The 15,705-nt window shown below is 36.6% G+C and overlaps 1 protein-coding gene across 1 annotated transcript in view; it reads right to left on the reverse strand.

Annotated features, from left to right (window-relative positions):
• The window catches only part of THSD7A (thrombospondin type 1 domain containing 7A), a 254,024-nt gene that overhangs the window by 14,155 nt on the left and 224,164 nt on the right, over window positions 1-15,705 (reverse strand). Inside the window, exons 17-24 of the mRNA XM_071429098.1 lie at window positions 12,819-12,824; window positions 11,137-11,270; window positions 10,375-10,528; window positions 9,411-9,552; window positions 8,828-8,943; window positions 3,400-3,517; window positions 2,568-2,713; window positions 1,820-1,994 (exon numbers count right to left, since the gene is read on the reverse strand). Of these exons, the coding sequence (XP_071285199.1) occupies window positions 1,820-1,994; window positions 2,568-2,713; window positions 3,400-3,517; window positions 8,828-8,943; window positions 9,411-9,552; window positions 10,375-10,528; window positions 11,137-11,270; window positions 12,819-12,824 (991 nt within the window). The remainder of the gene's footprint in view (window positions 1-1,819; window positions 1,995-2,567; window positions 2,714-3,399; window positions 3,518-8,827; window positions 8,944-9,410; window positions 9,553-10,374; window positions 10,529-11,136; window positions 11,271-12,818; window positions 12,825-15,705) is intronic.

Here is a 15,705-nt window from a genome sequence, read left to right on the forward strand (position 1 = left end):
AATGCTCTACCCAATGTCTAGATTTTTGTACATTTTAAGATATTGTGCATTTTATGTCTTATACTAAATTTACATATTTTTTAAATTCATCTTTGATCTTAGAAAACATTGTCTAGTATTAAGAAGATTAATTATTGCTTATCTTTTTCTAAATAGACATAGAAGCAACTGATGGAAAATCCTTTGCAAGAAAGGGAAATGAGAACATGATTAAAATATCTGTTCTTGCTATTTCATAGCAAGAACAGACTATGTTCTTGCTAGGCTAATAGACCTGTAGAATTCTGTAGTGTAAAACTGAAAAATAAAATTATACTAATGACACTAATTAGCACAATCAGCTACAGAACATTTAAGGAAGATCTGAGGCACGACACAAAGAAACCATTTTGTTAAAACTCCAGTTGAAAATGGGACTAGACTGAGCACAAACTCATAAATAAACCTCTTAGTTCTCATTATTTCAGAGAGAAAGCCATTAAAAATTCATGCTACCTTGCATTATACTGATGACAGATATAATCAGTGCTGTGTTGACCAGATGCCTGATTAATGAAGGAATTTTATTTGCCAACCTTAGGAAAGCATGCACAGAAATGAATAATTGATGAACTGATGTATTCATAATAGGAAAACAAGTAGTGATTTTTGGAAACATTAGCTGGAGTGCATCATTAGCACACCCCCACAAGGCAGTTATTCTTGCTGGCTAAATGTGAGATTGTTGAAGAACAGGTCCCTGCTCAGCAAAAATTTTTAAAGCAATCAGTAAGCCGCTATACTTTTTTTATAAAATTCACTAATATGAAAACATAACTACAGTCTCTGTATTCTTCCAGTTTCCATTTAAGAAGTAAAAATACATTAAAATTATGCAATTGGAATGCAATGTACAAAGCAGTGATGGAAATCTCTCCATTTCTTATTACTTTCTATTTATTGAGACAACTTTACCTTCAGTCCAATCTGAAATGAACTGGGAAAAAATCTCTGGGAAAGAGGAGAGTTTCAAGAGAATGAAAATAGAGTACTGGTATGAAACGACAGCTACATTAGAACGGAAGGAGTTTATCACCTCTTCTGAAGGTTCATCATTAATAGCTATTGAAAAACAGCAATATACTTCACATTCTACAAGTAAGTGTTTGGAATGAACTGGAGTGTTTTTACTGGAAATTAAACAGCTCTTATATGCTCTTAATCCTTCTCAGTATGAGCATCATGGACCTGATCATTCAAAACAGCTCCTTTAGATTCAGTTCACAAAGGCAATGACAGAGCATGTCACATCCAGAGAGCTAAACAACTGGAGGTACTCATGTTTTCTCAGAGATCAAAACTTTAGTTTCATTTGGAATAAAACCTCTATAGGAAAAAATAAGGGATCTTAGCTTATTTTCCTTAGACACCCATAAAAGGCATCAAGTTTTTAGCCACTGGTAAAAGTATTAATAAAGCTGTTACATAGTCTACACACTTAACACTAATATTTATCTGTAAACCAACACCCTTTCTTATAGAGTTAAATACAGGTTTTATTTCAATGGATTTTGTGAAAAAAAAATAAAAATGTCTTAGATACAATCTATGACAGAGAGATCATGTCTTTTATAAATTTAAAATCTAGTATTTTTTCTAATTGATTGATTATCATGAAGCCACTCCTAAAAAGTAATTCTGTTGGTCATTTGATAGACGAATCCAATCAGTAAAGCAGATGAAAAAGATTTAATTGCCTGTGGCTAATGCTAGGCCCTAATAGCTATAATGACACCCAAGCAATCTTGAAATGCAACATCTATTTGAACAGCTTTGTTACCTGGACAAGGGAAAGTGCAGGTTTCCTCAAGTATTATCTTCTTGTCACCATCTATAATAGGCTCTATTTCTCCACAGAATTCCTCATCTACTACTTTGCCAAGATCTTCAATGGATCCATCATAAACCACACAGGAGATGTTCCTCACTCGTGTTCCCTCTCCACATTGAGCATCCTACAGAAGGAAAATATTTATTGATTAATACCGAACAGAAGAAAGTGCCAAAAGACTAGATCTGAGTTACATGTCACTCTATCTCCTATTATTTTTGCTTAACTACTTATTCATTCCAATAAGGAGAAAAAGGAGACAAAAAAGAGAAGACATGGTTCATTACTTCTGAAACAAAAAATACCCCAATCCAAAATTTCTGGTCACTGTTACTTGTTCCTTAAATTACAGAGCTAATTATGCCTTTGAATTGTAACCAGAGCAGAATGTCAAGTGAAGATCTCTTCTAATATGTGAATATATTTCTGCTGATATTCTTTTACAATTGAAGTATTTAAATTATTAGCAAAGATGCTGCTCAGGTACCAAAGTTTACCTTTATACTCTGAATATCTGTAAGACAATGTTGCATCTATTGATAAATATGAAATCTAAGGAATAAAAACAAACTTTATTTTTTATGTAAGAGAGGTGGAAGCAAATTGTTTAAAGAGTTGATAAGGAGGTATCCAGGCATATCACAAATATGCCTCAATCCACACTTTCCATAACTTCTAAGTCCCATATGGCTTTTACCTCGACTTTGCATGTAGACCATTGACCATACTGCCATCGATAACAAGGTTTTACTGGACAGGGTTTGAATTGCTCCATCTGAGAAGGACAAGGTCTCCCATCACCCTGAAAGGGCTGATTTATGGTCCTTCTTCTGATCATTTTTCCTGTAACAAAATCCAGCAATATAACTAACAACAAAGCGGTTAGACTGATTTATTCCTCAAGATGGTTCTATCTGCTGAAAAGTATTGTGTTTGAATAAAGCATTTTTTTCCAGATTTGACAAATTGAATTATAAAGCTGATCTGTTGGCTCTTGTCTGTTACATGGGTTCATATTTTCCAAGTCAGGCACTTTATATTCTGTCATTTGTTTGTAGTGTAATAAGAGCAGGAGGATGCCTGGTTAGGATTGCCCCTGTAACAGCAAACAAAAGCAGTAATTTCCTAGTTCAGAAGCCTGAAGAAAAATATTCATTATGAATGTGACAACATGTTTGTACATTTCAGTGGAGACTCCTGCTCCTCATCTGGGGCTTGCTGCTAGAAGAGGGCAGCATGCAGTGTTCTTCCCTCAGTTAACACAGAAACATGTGTCCCATAATTGTCTGATTCCAGCAAAGAAGAACTTGCAACTTTCTGTCACTGTCTGTGTATGGGAAACATTACATGCAGATTTTGCAGGCCCAAAGAAAATTAAAATGCAATAGGCTTTTCCCACAGTTATCTCCTCTTCAACCATGACTGATATGCTACCCAGCTTCACTGAGATACAGTTTCTATTTCAAATACTTATATAAACTGAAAGAGGAAGTCTCAGTCTCTAATATATGCCAAAGGTGTGTACTGACCTGTAAGGCCACATGTTTGAGAGCACTCAGACCAAGCAGACCAGTCAGAGAGCTGACAGTTCACAGGACATTCCACCACACAGGACATATTCATTTGCCATGTCTTTTCCAAACCAAGCTGAAAGAAAATGTTTAATGGTTAGCACAAAACTCCAGGCCTGTATCATTAGTGCAAGGTAAAAAGTAAAGTAACTAAGACATTTAAAATTCTCACTTCAAGACAGTCCTAATGCCTATACTGACCTTCATGTACATGCATAAATCCCATTTTCATCAATCATTTTCTAAACTAGAACCCATAAATGGAGGGCTTAATCTCTACACTATTACTTTTTACAACAGGTGAAGGCCAAAATCATTTATGAAGTATTTTGAAAGAGGAATGCAAAAATACTGAACAGCTATTAATAAGTGAATTGAAGGGATACTAGAAGCCAAGTTCAAAACTAACAAAAGCAGGAGGATGAACATGTACTAGATATACAAATGATGTTGTAGATGCTGAAAGTTTACAGGAGCTCAAGAGAGACTGAACAAGTTAACGGAAGAGAAATCTGGAGGTTTAAACACACAGAAAACCCATCAGGAAAATGCAGTTCAAGAGCTGAAAACAGGTGGAAGCTGTGAAAGGAGTAGGTGGAAACTCTTGTATGTCTGTGCTTCTTACTCATTCCTTACTAATTCTATTCTATTCTATTCTATTCTATTCTATTCTATTCTATTCTATTCTATTCTATTCATCATGCTGTCCATACAAAGATATTGACATGATACTGACAATAATTTTTCCAAAAAATATACATATTTTCATTTTTTTCTGAAAAACTTTGCAAAAAAACCAGAATCCTCTAAAATCCAAAAAGTAAAAGCTCCAGTTTCTGGAGGAGTCTGAGAGAAGGGGACAGAGAAATTTATCTCAAGACTCAAGTTTTCCCAAAAATATATTCTGTTCTGTGTTTTCCCCAGGTATGATTCAGCCTAACACTCCACCCTGGGGAAGGAAGAGTTTTCTAATCATGCTCAGGACATGGCCCAACAGCTACATGCTCCTTTGGTCTGATCCTGGACAGCCATTTCTATGTTCTTATAAACTCACACGCTCCAGATTTTCTCCATCCATGCAAAAAAAGAGATATTCTCACTAACACATATGAGAATACATGAAGCAAAATGAAATGTGACCGATGGCAAAAATTTTAGCATAATAGCACCTGAATCCTGCACAGCTGAGTTAAAAGGATAGGTCAGTTATAGGGTGTAGGATCTAAAGTGTGAAAGAAAATCAGTCCTGCCAACATTAACAGATCTACACAAAGGACTGTCCTGTTCACTGGACCTCACCAGCAGACCTTGATCATCATTGAGGCATTTCAGAATCCTAGGCAGTTATGTATATCTTTAACTAGAAAAAATCTCCACCTAGTTTAAAAAAAAAGCAAACTAGACATTTCAAAACCTATTAATTTTAATGAATGTAAAAGTTAATGATATAAAACCAGCATTTAAGACTTTAAAAAGGAGATAAACCCACTCTTTCCTGCTAAACACAAGCATAGAGCAATAATTAGGCACAATATTAACATGCCCTCCATAAATAAACTACCACAAGTACTGAAAATATCTCCTCCTGATAGACTCACCAAGTTTTAAATTTGCATTTACAGTACCATTTATTGAGACAGATGAAAATATCTCCTCCTGATAGACTCACCAAGTTTTAAATTTGCATTTACAGTACCATTTATTGAGACAGATGAGGGTTTAGACCTCTGTTTGCTTTTATACATCAAAGAATGAGTTCTTGGCTTTTCTCAGTGGTTCAGTATAGCCTTGATTATACAGCTATCACACACAGACAACACCTGAAACCTTTGGATAATCTGGAATTTGGATGATTAGGAAGCTATAGAGCCCTCTTTGAAGTCCATATTTGGGTCAAACCTTCTGAGCAAAGGCTTTACAGTCTGCTGAATTTATTCCTGCCAATTATAGAAACATGACTGCTCTCTTTCAAGACTGGTCTTCTCAGCTGGACTTTAGCAGCTCAAGAGGGAAAAGCCCAAGAAAGATATTAACAGTGAAGAGGAGAAAGCTGAAGGCCAGATTACCCACAGTGACCTCCTATTTGCATGTCTTAGATACTGAAGTGCTGCTTAAATAGATCTGGGGAACAACCGACAGGTTGCAGTTCAATAGTATTCACATATTCCTTTCTCATCCCTCTCCTTCCTTGAACTGATGAATCACAGTTCAACTTGAAGAGCTTAGAAAACATTTGAAAAAGTGTTCATTAGCTCCCTGACCCTAAAGCTTTTGTTCTGGGTGAGCTGTGGTTTCTGACTCAAGAACGTCAAGTACTGAAAGCCACCCCTGTGCACTCTGTGCTTCTGGTCACACATGCCAGGGGCAGCAGGCTGCCACACCAGCATGCTCCTTAAATCCTGTGATCCACAAGAAGTATCTGTACTCATTTATGGGAATGTTTGGCACCAAAGATTAAACTCTGCTGCTGGAGGTTAATCATGTAATCTGACAAGCAGACTATTCACAAATAAACCAGCTTTAATGCAGACACAACTGCTGGTTTCTAGGCTTTTCTCATTTTTAATTAATGGTAAATGAATGAAAATAAGTCTATAAAAAGGAATATGAACAGGATCAGCTTGCTTTAGGTGACTTGATTTTTAAATATTCAAAGAAAGTCAATTTCTTGTCATAAGTAGAAACCAAGCAATCCAGATATTACTATGCTTTGAGAGTTTGAAGAGAACTACATTAACATAACCAGGACTTGGAAATAAGCTCTGGAAATTGTTTTATCTTGGCAGTAATCAGGATGACTGGCTACCTTCTTTAGCTGATCAACTCAAATAAACACAAGATCATATGGACACATAAGGAAATCACAACACAGGGGCTCAGATGGAATGTTAGCATTTAACTCTGCTGATGCTCCTACCTGGAGATGGTTATAGACAAAATTCAGCATGAAGGGTTTTTTTATATTTGGCTTTATTGCTTTCTTGAACTATATATAATATAGAAACTCACTGCAATAATGAGTCTTAATTTCTTAGGGATCAGTGTGTGTTTATCTATTATGAGCTCTCTTCTTTGCATATAATAATAAGAAACATAATTCAGTAAATGTACCTACACATAAATTAGGCAAGTCTTTACTCATACATCTAGTACAAAGTTTTATGATAGCCCAGAGGAAATTCATTAACTAGGTCATTATAAAATTACTTCATATTTCTTCTATTCATCAACTTTTCCAACCACATGCACCTTATTTTGAACTTCACTTAATATTTCTGCACTGCACTTATAATGCAAAAACACAGCGGAAACCCCCACCCTGAAGGATCATTAGCAAGAAGTGTACGGTATGTATTCACATTTTGATAATTTCTTGAATGCTCTCCTCTCATGACCTGCAAGGTCACAGAGTTGGCTTTCACATCTTGAGAGTGAAGGGTCTGTTAAGATCTGAACAGCTTGGCTTTCCTGTTAATCAGGTTAACAGGTTTTACTCCTCAGTTATTGGATCAGCCTTTGACCTTGTTGGACCGCTGCTTACACATCCATAATTCAACAAATAGTCTTAACTGTGTGACTAGGGAGTGGATCAGAGCTTTCTACAAGATGTGTCTCTATATGATCTGTTGATAAATCCAGGACATCACTGCAGTGATTATCCATTATTCTTCTGAATAATAAACTTTCATTTTTTAAATGCAGGAAAACTCCAGTGGTTTTCTGAAATGAGATTTCAGTGTAAAATGTAATCAATTCTAAATGTTGTTTTAAATCTTTGCTTAACAAGAATAATTTCTTGGTTTTATAGTAGAGGAAATATATTTTCCCATAAAATCAAATAAATCATATTTCTTTCTGTTGAAATATTTATTTGGATGGATATTTTACATCATGTGTGGGTATTAATTACTCAATATTGTACCTCTTAGAAATGACAGACATTCCTTTTTTCCTTTTCTTTTCTAACACATTAAAACATTATAAAAGCATTAATGCACTGCCTTATTAACTTCATAGTAACTTGCTGGTATGACTAAGGGTAGTCATACCCTGAGTATTTTCTTGAGACCTAATTTTTGTGGCTGTCCCATTCCTGGGAGTGTTCACAAGGCCAATTTGGAGGAGGCTTTCAGCAAAATGCTAGAGTGACAGGTGACCCTGCCCACAGAAGGGGCTTTGATCTTTAGGGTGATGATCTTTAAGAACCCTTCGAACCCTAACCATTTTATGATTCTTTGAAATTATTAGATTTTATTAGAAACCCAAGAACTATGAGGAAAGTAGAAACATGGGAGAGAAGTAAGTCTCAGCCAAAACTCTCTGCCTTTGATAAGAACTTATTGATTCAGGAATCCAGGATGTTGGAGGAGATAGGAGAAGTTTAAATAGGTCAGATACATTATTACAAAATTATAGTCCAAAATAAATGATGAGTTTCCTGACTCCCTCCACTTCTGATGAGACTCTTTTCTAGGGGCACATCCTGAGAGTAGCTAGTTGCCAGAAGGGTCCTGCAGAAAAGCTGTTGGTGCCAAAACTGCTATGGGGGCCTTTCCCCCTTTGTCCCCCATTGCCAGTTATTTTACTTCTGATGTCATGGTGGTGGGGGAATGGCAGCTGAAACAAGTGCAGTTACTTTCCATCAGAAATGTGTGTAGAATTGCCCTTAAAGTACTACTGGGGTTTTTTTTTGGGGTTGGTTTGTTTTTTTTTTTTTTTTTGTGTTTTTTGTTTTTCATGGTTTTTTTCATTCTACATACTCCATACAATTGAAAGCACTAGGACCGACACACAAAATGTCAGGAAACCAGTGCTTTCAAACTGGAGGTTTGTTTGAACATTTGCAAATGTTCTAGCTAGTTCATTTGCAAATTGTACTAGCTAGTTCTCCTTGTACATGCCTACTTAATATTACATTCATGCTGCCCATTGTTTCACTCTAGTTTGGGTATTTTTTGCATCGCACAGCTGGATACAAGAAGTTAGCATTCAGCCCAGCTGCAGAATGACACGTGAGAAATATTTTCCAACACATTGAGTAAATGATTGATACTGGCAGGTGTCCAAGACTCCATGCAGAAGTTGTATCAAATTAGAATTATGATTAGTATTCTGATTGAGATTTATTACCTTTATTCTACTTTATTAATTATTGTTTCTAAGTAATTTCCTTCAGGACATAATAATTGGCATATGTTCACGGAGGCACTTAAAAGTAACCAAAGGAAATAGTATAAAAATCAGTTGATGGCTCGGTTCATATCAGAGGTACTTAACAATCCATGAATAGTGTTGCAAAACATCTGGTGAAGATGCCATACAGCTCAGTTGGCTCAGTATTAATTAGCACAATTAGAAGGGAGCTTTCTCACAGGTACCCACTCACCTCTTCACAGTATTTCAGGTCAACCGATTTGCCATCACTGCGAACGCAATCGAGCATCCGCGTTTTGATACCGCTGCCACAGACAGCCTTCTCGCTGAGCTGACACGTGCTCCAGTCTGCAAAGGAGGAACTCATTAGCATTGCAGACTTTCAGATAGAATTCATAATGATCCAGTCTCCCACCTAATTCTGATGGCCTAAAACAACCCTCACAAGCAACTTTTATGCATGCAAAGGCTCACAGAGCCCAGCTGCTGCACGTTTTTGCAAACAGTGACATTTACTGCAAATAGTGAATGTCATGGTACCTTCCTGAAAAGTGCATACTTGGTTTTGTCTGCATGGATTTTTAGTAAATCACAAAATGATATGAGTAATACTTTTCCTGGAGTTACAGTGTGCACATTTCACATGCAAACTCTCAATTTAATATTTTATCTGGATCAAACAGCTTGAATCAGCTTTCAGTACAAGTTCCACAGCTGCATCTGGGTAAGAATGGAAAGCAGAAAAATCCATCTTGTAAGGTGAATGGAAATGATCTGTAAGATGTGGTCCCAGGCTGTCACTATAACACAAATACCTGTCACATTGTAGTCATAGTGGTAGCAGTTCTTGTTCAAAGTGCAGGTTTCTGTCTCGGTGGCAGCAGGACAAGGCTTTCCATCATCTGGTTGTCTAAGGCATTCAGCTGACCTTTCACGGACACTACTTCCATTGCATGGCTTGAAAGTAAGTTTGGAAACAGCTTAAATATTTTGGCACCCTGATACCTCTTTATGCAGCAATACAACAACCTTTTAAATAATCCCTTCACAAAACACAAGTATAAAATAACAGGTTCCTGCTGATGTATAAGAGAAACCCTTTTCTTTAACCTAACTTGGTAACACCATTCTATTTTCCTAACCAATGCATATTTCAGTATTAGTACTTTGGAAGTATTTCACTCATAAACAGGATATTGAGATGCTCACTTTCCAAATGCTATAATGTAGTGCACCAAAGCCTCTCAGAAGTCCTGAAGCACTTTTTGGTGATTTGTTTGTTTGGGGGTTTTTTGGTTTTGGTTTTTGTTTTTTTTTTTTTTTGACATTTCTTTTTGAAATTCCTGTCAGGAAGGAAGGGGAGAGGAGACCCAAAATTATTTTTCTACACTCAGTCTTGATCTGCAGACTTTCTCACTCGTATCAGGATAGTGACATTTTCAGTTCAGCGACTGTGCTGCTACGCAGAGGCTCAGAGCTAGGCTCAAAGACAAACTCACAAGCCACTGCCACAGCTATTCCACCACACAGAAGGCACCCACAGAAGGATAGGAAGAGTGACCACTGGGCACATTTTAGTCTGTGTTCCGTAAGAATTTAGCTTAATGGAAAGTATTGCCTCACTTCATTTGCGGCCAACACAAAACAAGCCTAAAGATGACACCATCTCTAGATATTTACAGCTGTAATCAGTTCAGCATCTTTGCAAAACACATCATACATATACTTTTAAGGTATCCTCCCAAAACTATAAATGTGGCACTTCAGTATACTTCTTACCAAAGAGCACTGAGACCACGCTCCCCATTCAGACATAACACAGTCCTCAGGACATGGCAGCGTGCATTTTCTAGCACCAAGTGGCATATCTTCAGGATCACACAGATAATCTTCTACTGTGTCAGAAGGACCATCCACAGTGTTTAGCATGCACCTGGAAAAAAGAACTGCACATCAACTTCACTTGCCATGGATTTTGTATAGTATGTGCTCTACAGTACTCTGAGGCATTTTAACATTTTGTCAGGACATAAATGAAATAAGTATTGATCTATGAATACCCAAGAAAAGCTGAAGAGTCAAAAACAATCCTTGTTTTCACAGATGACAGCAACATAAAGGCATGCACATAATTTAGACAATCCCTATCAGTTATTTCCTGGGAGCCCCTGGGCAGGTGATTTGCTTGACATTAGCTAACCTCTAAATCAGAATAATGCAAATCACCTATTGTTTAGATATACTTCATGCATACTTCAGCTGGTAACTTTAAATCCAGAACTATTAAAACTTCAAAAATTTGATATTCCTAGTATTAATCCTTAATTTACACAGATGCCTTTTAATTACCAATAGATTAAATTAGGAATCAAGGTCTATATCCATAACAAGTTGACAGAGTCATATTGCACTCCTTGAATCTATTTTGATTTATATCAGCCAGGCTCCAGGTCTGCACTCAACACTAGGCATTACATAGAATACAGCCAAAAACTGAAAGTGAAGGTTCTTTAAAGTGACGGAGGAGCAATATTGTTTTACCTGACTTTCCTTGTTTGAACACCTTCTCCACAATTCTCTTTTAAGTCCACATTGGTCACCTTGCAGACACTCCAGGGCTCAGTTACCCATATGTACTGGCTGCAGTCACTGTGGCAGGGGACTACCTCATACACCTGGAATCCACATTCAGTGTCAGTTTTGGTCCACACAAGTAAGATAAACATGCATAAGTGATCATACAGAAAAAAGCATTAATTCTCTTGGGAAAAATAAAAAATATGAACTTGATGATTTAGACACTATGGTAATAATACAGATTAAATACCTGCTAGAAAACTACTGAAATAACAAAAAGACAGAAGCTATTGAGTGCTGGATTCTCTGGGTTTCTCTGCCACTAAGCCCATGCTGTGCCATTCCCACCAAAAACATCAACAGAACTAACATAAAGTCTGTAACATGCTATCTCATGAGTACAACTTTTTAAAAAATGCTGTTAAAACTCTGCTAGGACTTTAGCTTAGTCCTTCACATCTCTTCTCTATGATTCCATCCCACTATTATATTATTATCCCAGTTATTAGTTGTGGGTGTTTGGGATCACTAAGGAGAGGTGACCTCAAGAGATATTATATCAATATACATGGATTCACTTTATTTATTTATTGTATATGCTTAAAATCACTCTAATGTATTTGTGTACCAGAACTAGTGTTATGTTTAGATTTGAATTCAAATTTTTAAATGGCATCTCATATAGCGATTTCTACAGTGTTCCATGTACTGACTCAAACATACATTACAAAAAATGGGACAGACAGCACACGTTGAGCAAGAAGCTAAAGTTAAATCTCTATTTTATAAACACTCACCTGTGCCTGAAGAGAGCATTTTCATGAGCCCAAAGGATAGAAAAAAAAGCAAAAAGAAAAAGTTAGAATTGTATGAATGAAGCATAAATATTTAAACAGAATCAATTTAGATATAATTTTATTATAAACAATATACAATTTTATTATAGACAATATTCTGTTAGTTCTGCAAAGAAAAAGGGCATTATTTTTTTTCTCTTGGATCTCCTTTGCTATCATAAGGCAATTTGCAAAAAGTTTGCCCTTGGAAGAAAATAAATTCTATAAATCACAACTGGTGGGAAGAAACTGTATATTAACTATTCTCTTGGTTAGACAGTTGAACTGTTTTCCCTTTTTGCCTATAATGAGCATCAAACTGTTACACAGTAGGGAATCCTGTCTCTCTTAGATAAGAGAAAATCCTCAGTGTTTTTGGAGGACACTGGACTTCTCTATCAATTTAAATTCTTCTGACAGCATTAGGGGCAATAAATTCAAACAAATAAATAGAACTGTCAATTCTCATCCTTCCAAAGTTCCTACGTCCTTCATGGAACACCTTAATTATGCATAAATTACTTAAAGCCCATTGCCTTGAAATTATACCAGCTAATTTGACATATCCTTCGAGGTATCAAGTCAGCAAAATCAAAACTGCTGAAACATCTAAGACTTGTCTTAAACAAGTCCTTGATTTCTTTTCAGCAATCTTTCTTGTGTAGAAAAAGATTGCTGATGTTTGATGGTTAACCTGTAACAAAATACCACAGAAAATAGAATGCCTTGGACACTGACTATGTAGTCTGGTATCATATCACTGTGCAGCTGATCAGCCCATGCACAAGATCATCAGCCTAGTCAACATACTTGGGCCTTCTCTGAACTACATTAACAATAAAAAGCATAAAAGTGTGCAGTGAAAATGAGTGTTAGGGAAGGTATTGGAGTCTGTTGAAAATTTGTTCTTTAGAATTCTTCTCCAGAATTTCCAAAAGGAGAAGAGGAAAGCCTTAATTCAGGGAAATGTCTATATGTCTGACCCTGGTTAGCATAAAAAGAAATATGTAAACTCCACACACTCAACAGCTTTTGCAGTAACATAAAATTTGGATATCTTGATAGAAAGCCAAAGGAGGATTTTATACTGCATTGCACATGTGAGTGGTGTTCTCCTGACCTTACTGGAATTTTGTACCTATGACTGCAGGCCACAGCAGTTGGGTGGTATAAGAATTGCATACCCATCCTGCTCCTGATAAGGGGGAAAATAATGCTTGTAATCAATGAAAAGATGGATGTCCTTAATTTCTCTAACAGTCTCAGATTAGTCCCTTCATTTGAAACCATCTTATGGCCATTTACATGATTTTATATCAAACCTGACTCCATTATTACTGTAATTATGATATCTTTTAGCCTAGTGAAGTGAGTACTGAGCAAGCTTTATTCAGCTGGAGTGTGGTTGGGAGCCACCCTGGCATGACACTGAGTGACACATCCAGCTTTCACTGTGCTCATCCTGCCTCAAATCACAGGCACACATGTCAGCCCTGAGAGACACTCAACGACTTCTTAACAAGGTCTTAAGGATTTTATTTCAGTGTTTCCCTAGCCTTACTATTAGAAAGTTTTCCCAAGGCTTAACCCAAATCTGCTTGCAGCAGTGTAAGCCCACTGCTCTTATCCTATCCATGATGGCCATGGAAAATGGATTATTTCCTCCTTCTTTGCAACAGTCCTTTATGTACGTACTAGCAGACTGCCAGCATCCTCCCTCCCATCTCCTCTTCCCTGGGCTAGACAACATGTTGTAGTCTTCCCCAGGTTCATAATTCCTAGATGGCATCTTACAGCATAGTTCTTCTGTAAATCATAGTACTCATACTTGTGGGCACCAAAGATCCAATTTTACCACTATGGATCATATGTATGCAAATAAGAGCGTTACATTATTAAGTAATAAATATGTAACCTAAGCACATTATATTGAATGATTATTGAATGATGACTCTGAAAAGTCAGTTCTTTTCCAGCTGAATGGTGGATCATATTTAGTTTAAATAACTAATTCAAAATTGGAATATCTGTGCATTTCTCTGCATGTTTCTGAATTGAAAGGGAATGTATTTAAAAATGAAAAATACAGGTTCTATATTTTTCAACATCCTTACATTATCTGTGGAATGTCCTTCTCATGAAAGTACTATATTTCAATTTTATTTTTACAATAATTACATTTGGAATCAACTATCATTTGTCAAAGACCATGTAACCACAAATCAAATGAGTCGAAGTACCGGCAGAGGGCAATAGTGTTGCATACAAGTGGTGAACAGACCTCCAGCAAAATCACCTTTGATGCAGAAAAATACAAGCCTATTATGTACTACATGAATATTAAAGAAGGAAAAAGACTTTTGTATAGACTATAATTTGCTCCTATTGAAACACGTTCCTCCTAATTTAAAGCATATTTACATGCTGACCCAAATCCAGCAATCCTCATTCTAGTTTGTATTTTGTTAAAGTAGATCACAAACTTGGTTTATTAGCTGCAGTTAAACACTTATGATTTTCTAAATTAGAACTAATTACATCCCCTAAAGTAGAAAATTAGATCAACAAGCCATTTCATTTTGTTTTAGCAAAATGTCAATAGGATAATATTAAGTACATGCATTTTTATTCAAATGTAAATTGAGAGCACATTTTTTTTTTAAATCTTTGAATATTTACAGAAAAGACCATGTGGTTGTTTAACATCCCTCTGCAGACTAAATTAAATTCAACAGTAATATGAATATAAATCAACTTTGAAGAGCATAAGTTAATTGACAAGGAATGTTTTTCCTTTCTAAAACTCTCCAAGGAAAGAAACTTCAGGGTTTAACTTGGGCTAGTGCTAAACTTGGTCCCAAAGAGTAAATGCTTGTTAGCAGTCCAAGCCTTCCAGCACTCCCAGGGTGCTCTTGGATCACCTTTTACGTTTTAGTTTCACTTGAAGAGGATCCAGACTGTGTGGTCAGACTGCTCCATACTGCAATACCAAGTGCAGTTTGTGGGACAGCTGGGAGACTTGACTTCAGAATTGCATTTGAACTGCACTGCCAGGGCAAGTGTACCCAAGAATGTCAAGCTCCAGCTTGAGGAGAACCCGCTAAGGGGCACTGGGATGACTGTTTGAGAGTTTTGTTTTCTGATCTAAGATGGTCAGGGAGTGACACTAAAAATCTTGCCAGCTTGAGCAACTGTAACAAGACATTTTATCCCTGTCATATATTAGAAGCTTAGAAGTTTAGAAGGGACATTAAAGATAATTTTGTTCCAAGCTTCCTACCATGAACAGGGACCTTCCACTGGACCAGTTTGCTCAGAGCCCCATCCAATCATGCCTGGAACATTTCCAGGGATGAGGCATTCACCACTTCTCTGCATAATCCATTCCAGAGCCTCATCACCCTCTCAGGGAAGAATTTCTTCCTAATGTATAATATAAATCTACTTTCAGTTTGAAACCATTCCCCCTTGTCCTGTCACTACATGGCTCTGTACAAAGTTTTTTTCTCTCCATCTTTCTTGGAGAATCCCTTCAGGTAAGAAATCTTTGGAAACACAGTTTTCAAAATCTGCATGTAAGCATGTTTTATTGTCTGCAATCTGCAGTTCACAAAATATGGAAAATTCTTGCAGATGAGGAACTAAGACAGATCCTTTACTGCCTGAGGAACTCTAAACCAACACATACTCCTTCTAC

The sequence above is a fragment of the Agelaius tricolor genome, unplaced genomic scaffold (assembly GCF_023055355.1).
Source record: "Agelaius tricolor isolate 1412-34295 unplaced genomic scaffold, bAgeTri1.0.p SCAF_6, whole genome shotgun sequence".
Classification (NCBI taxonomy): domain Eukaryota; kingdom Metazoa; phylum Chordata; class Aves; order Passeriformes; family Icteridae; genus Agelaius; species Agelaius tricolor.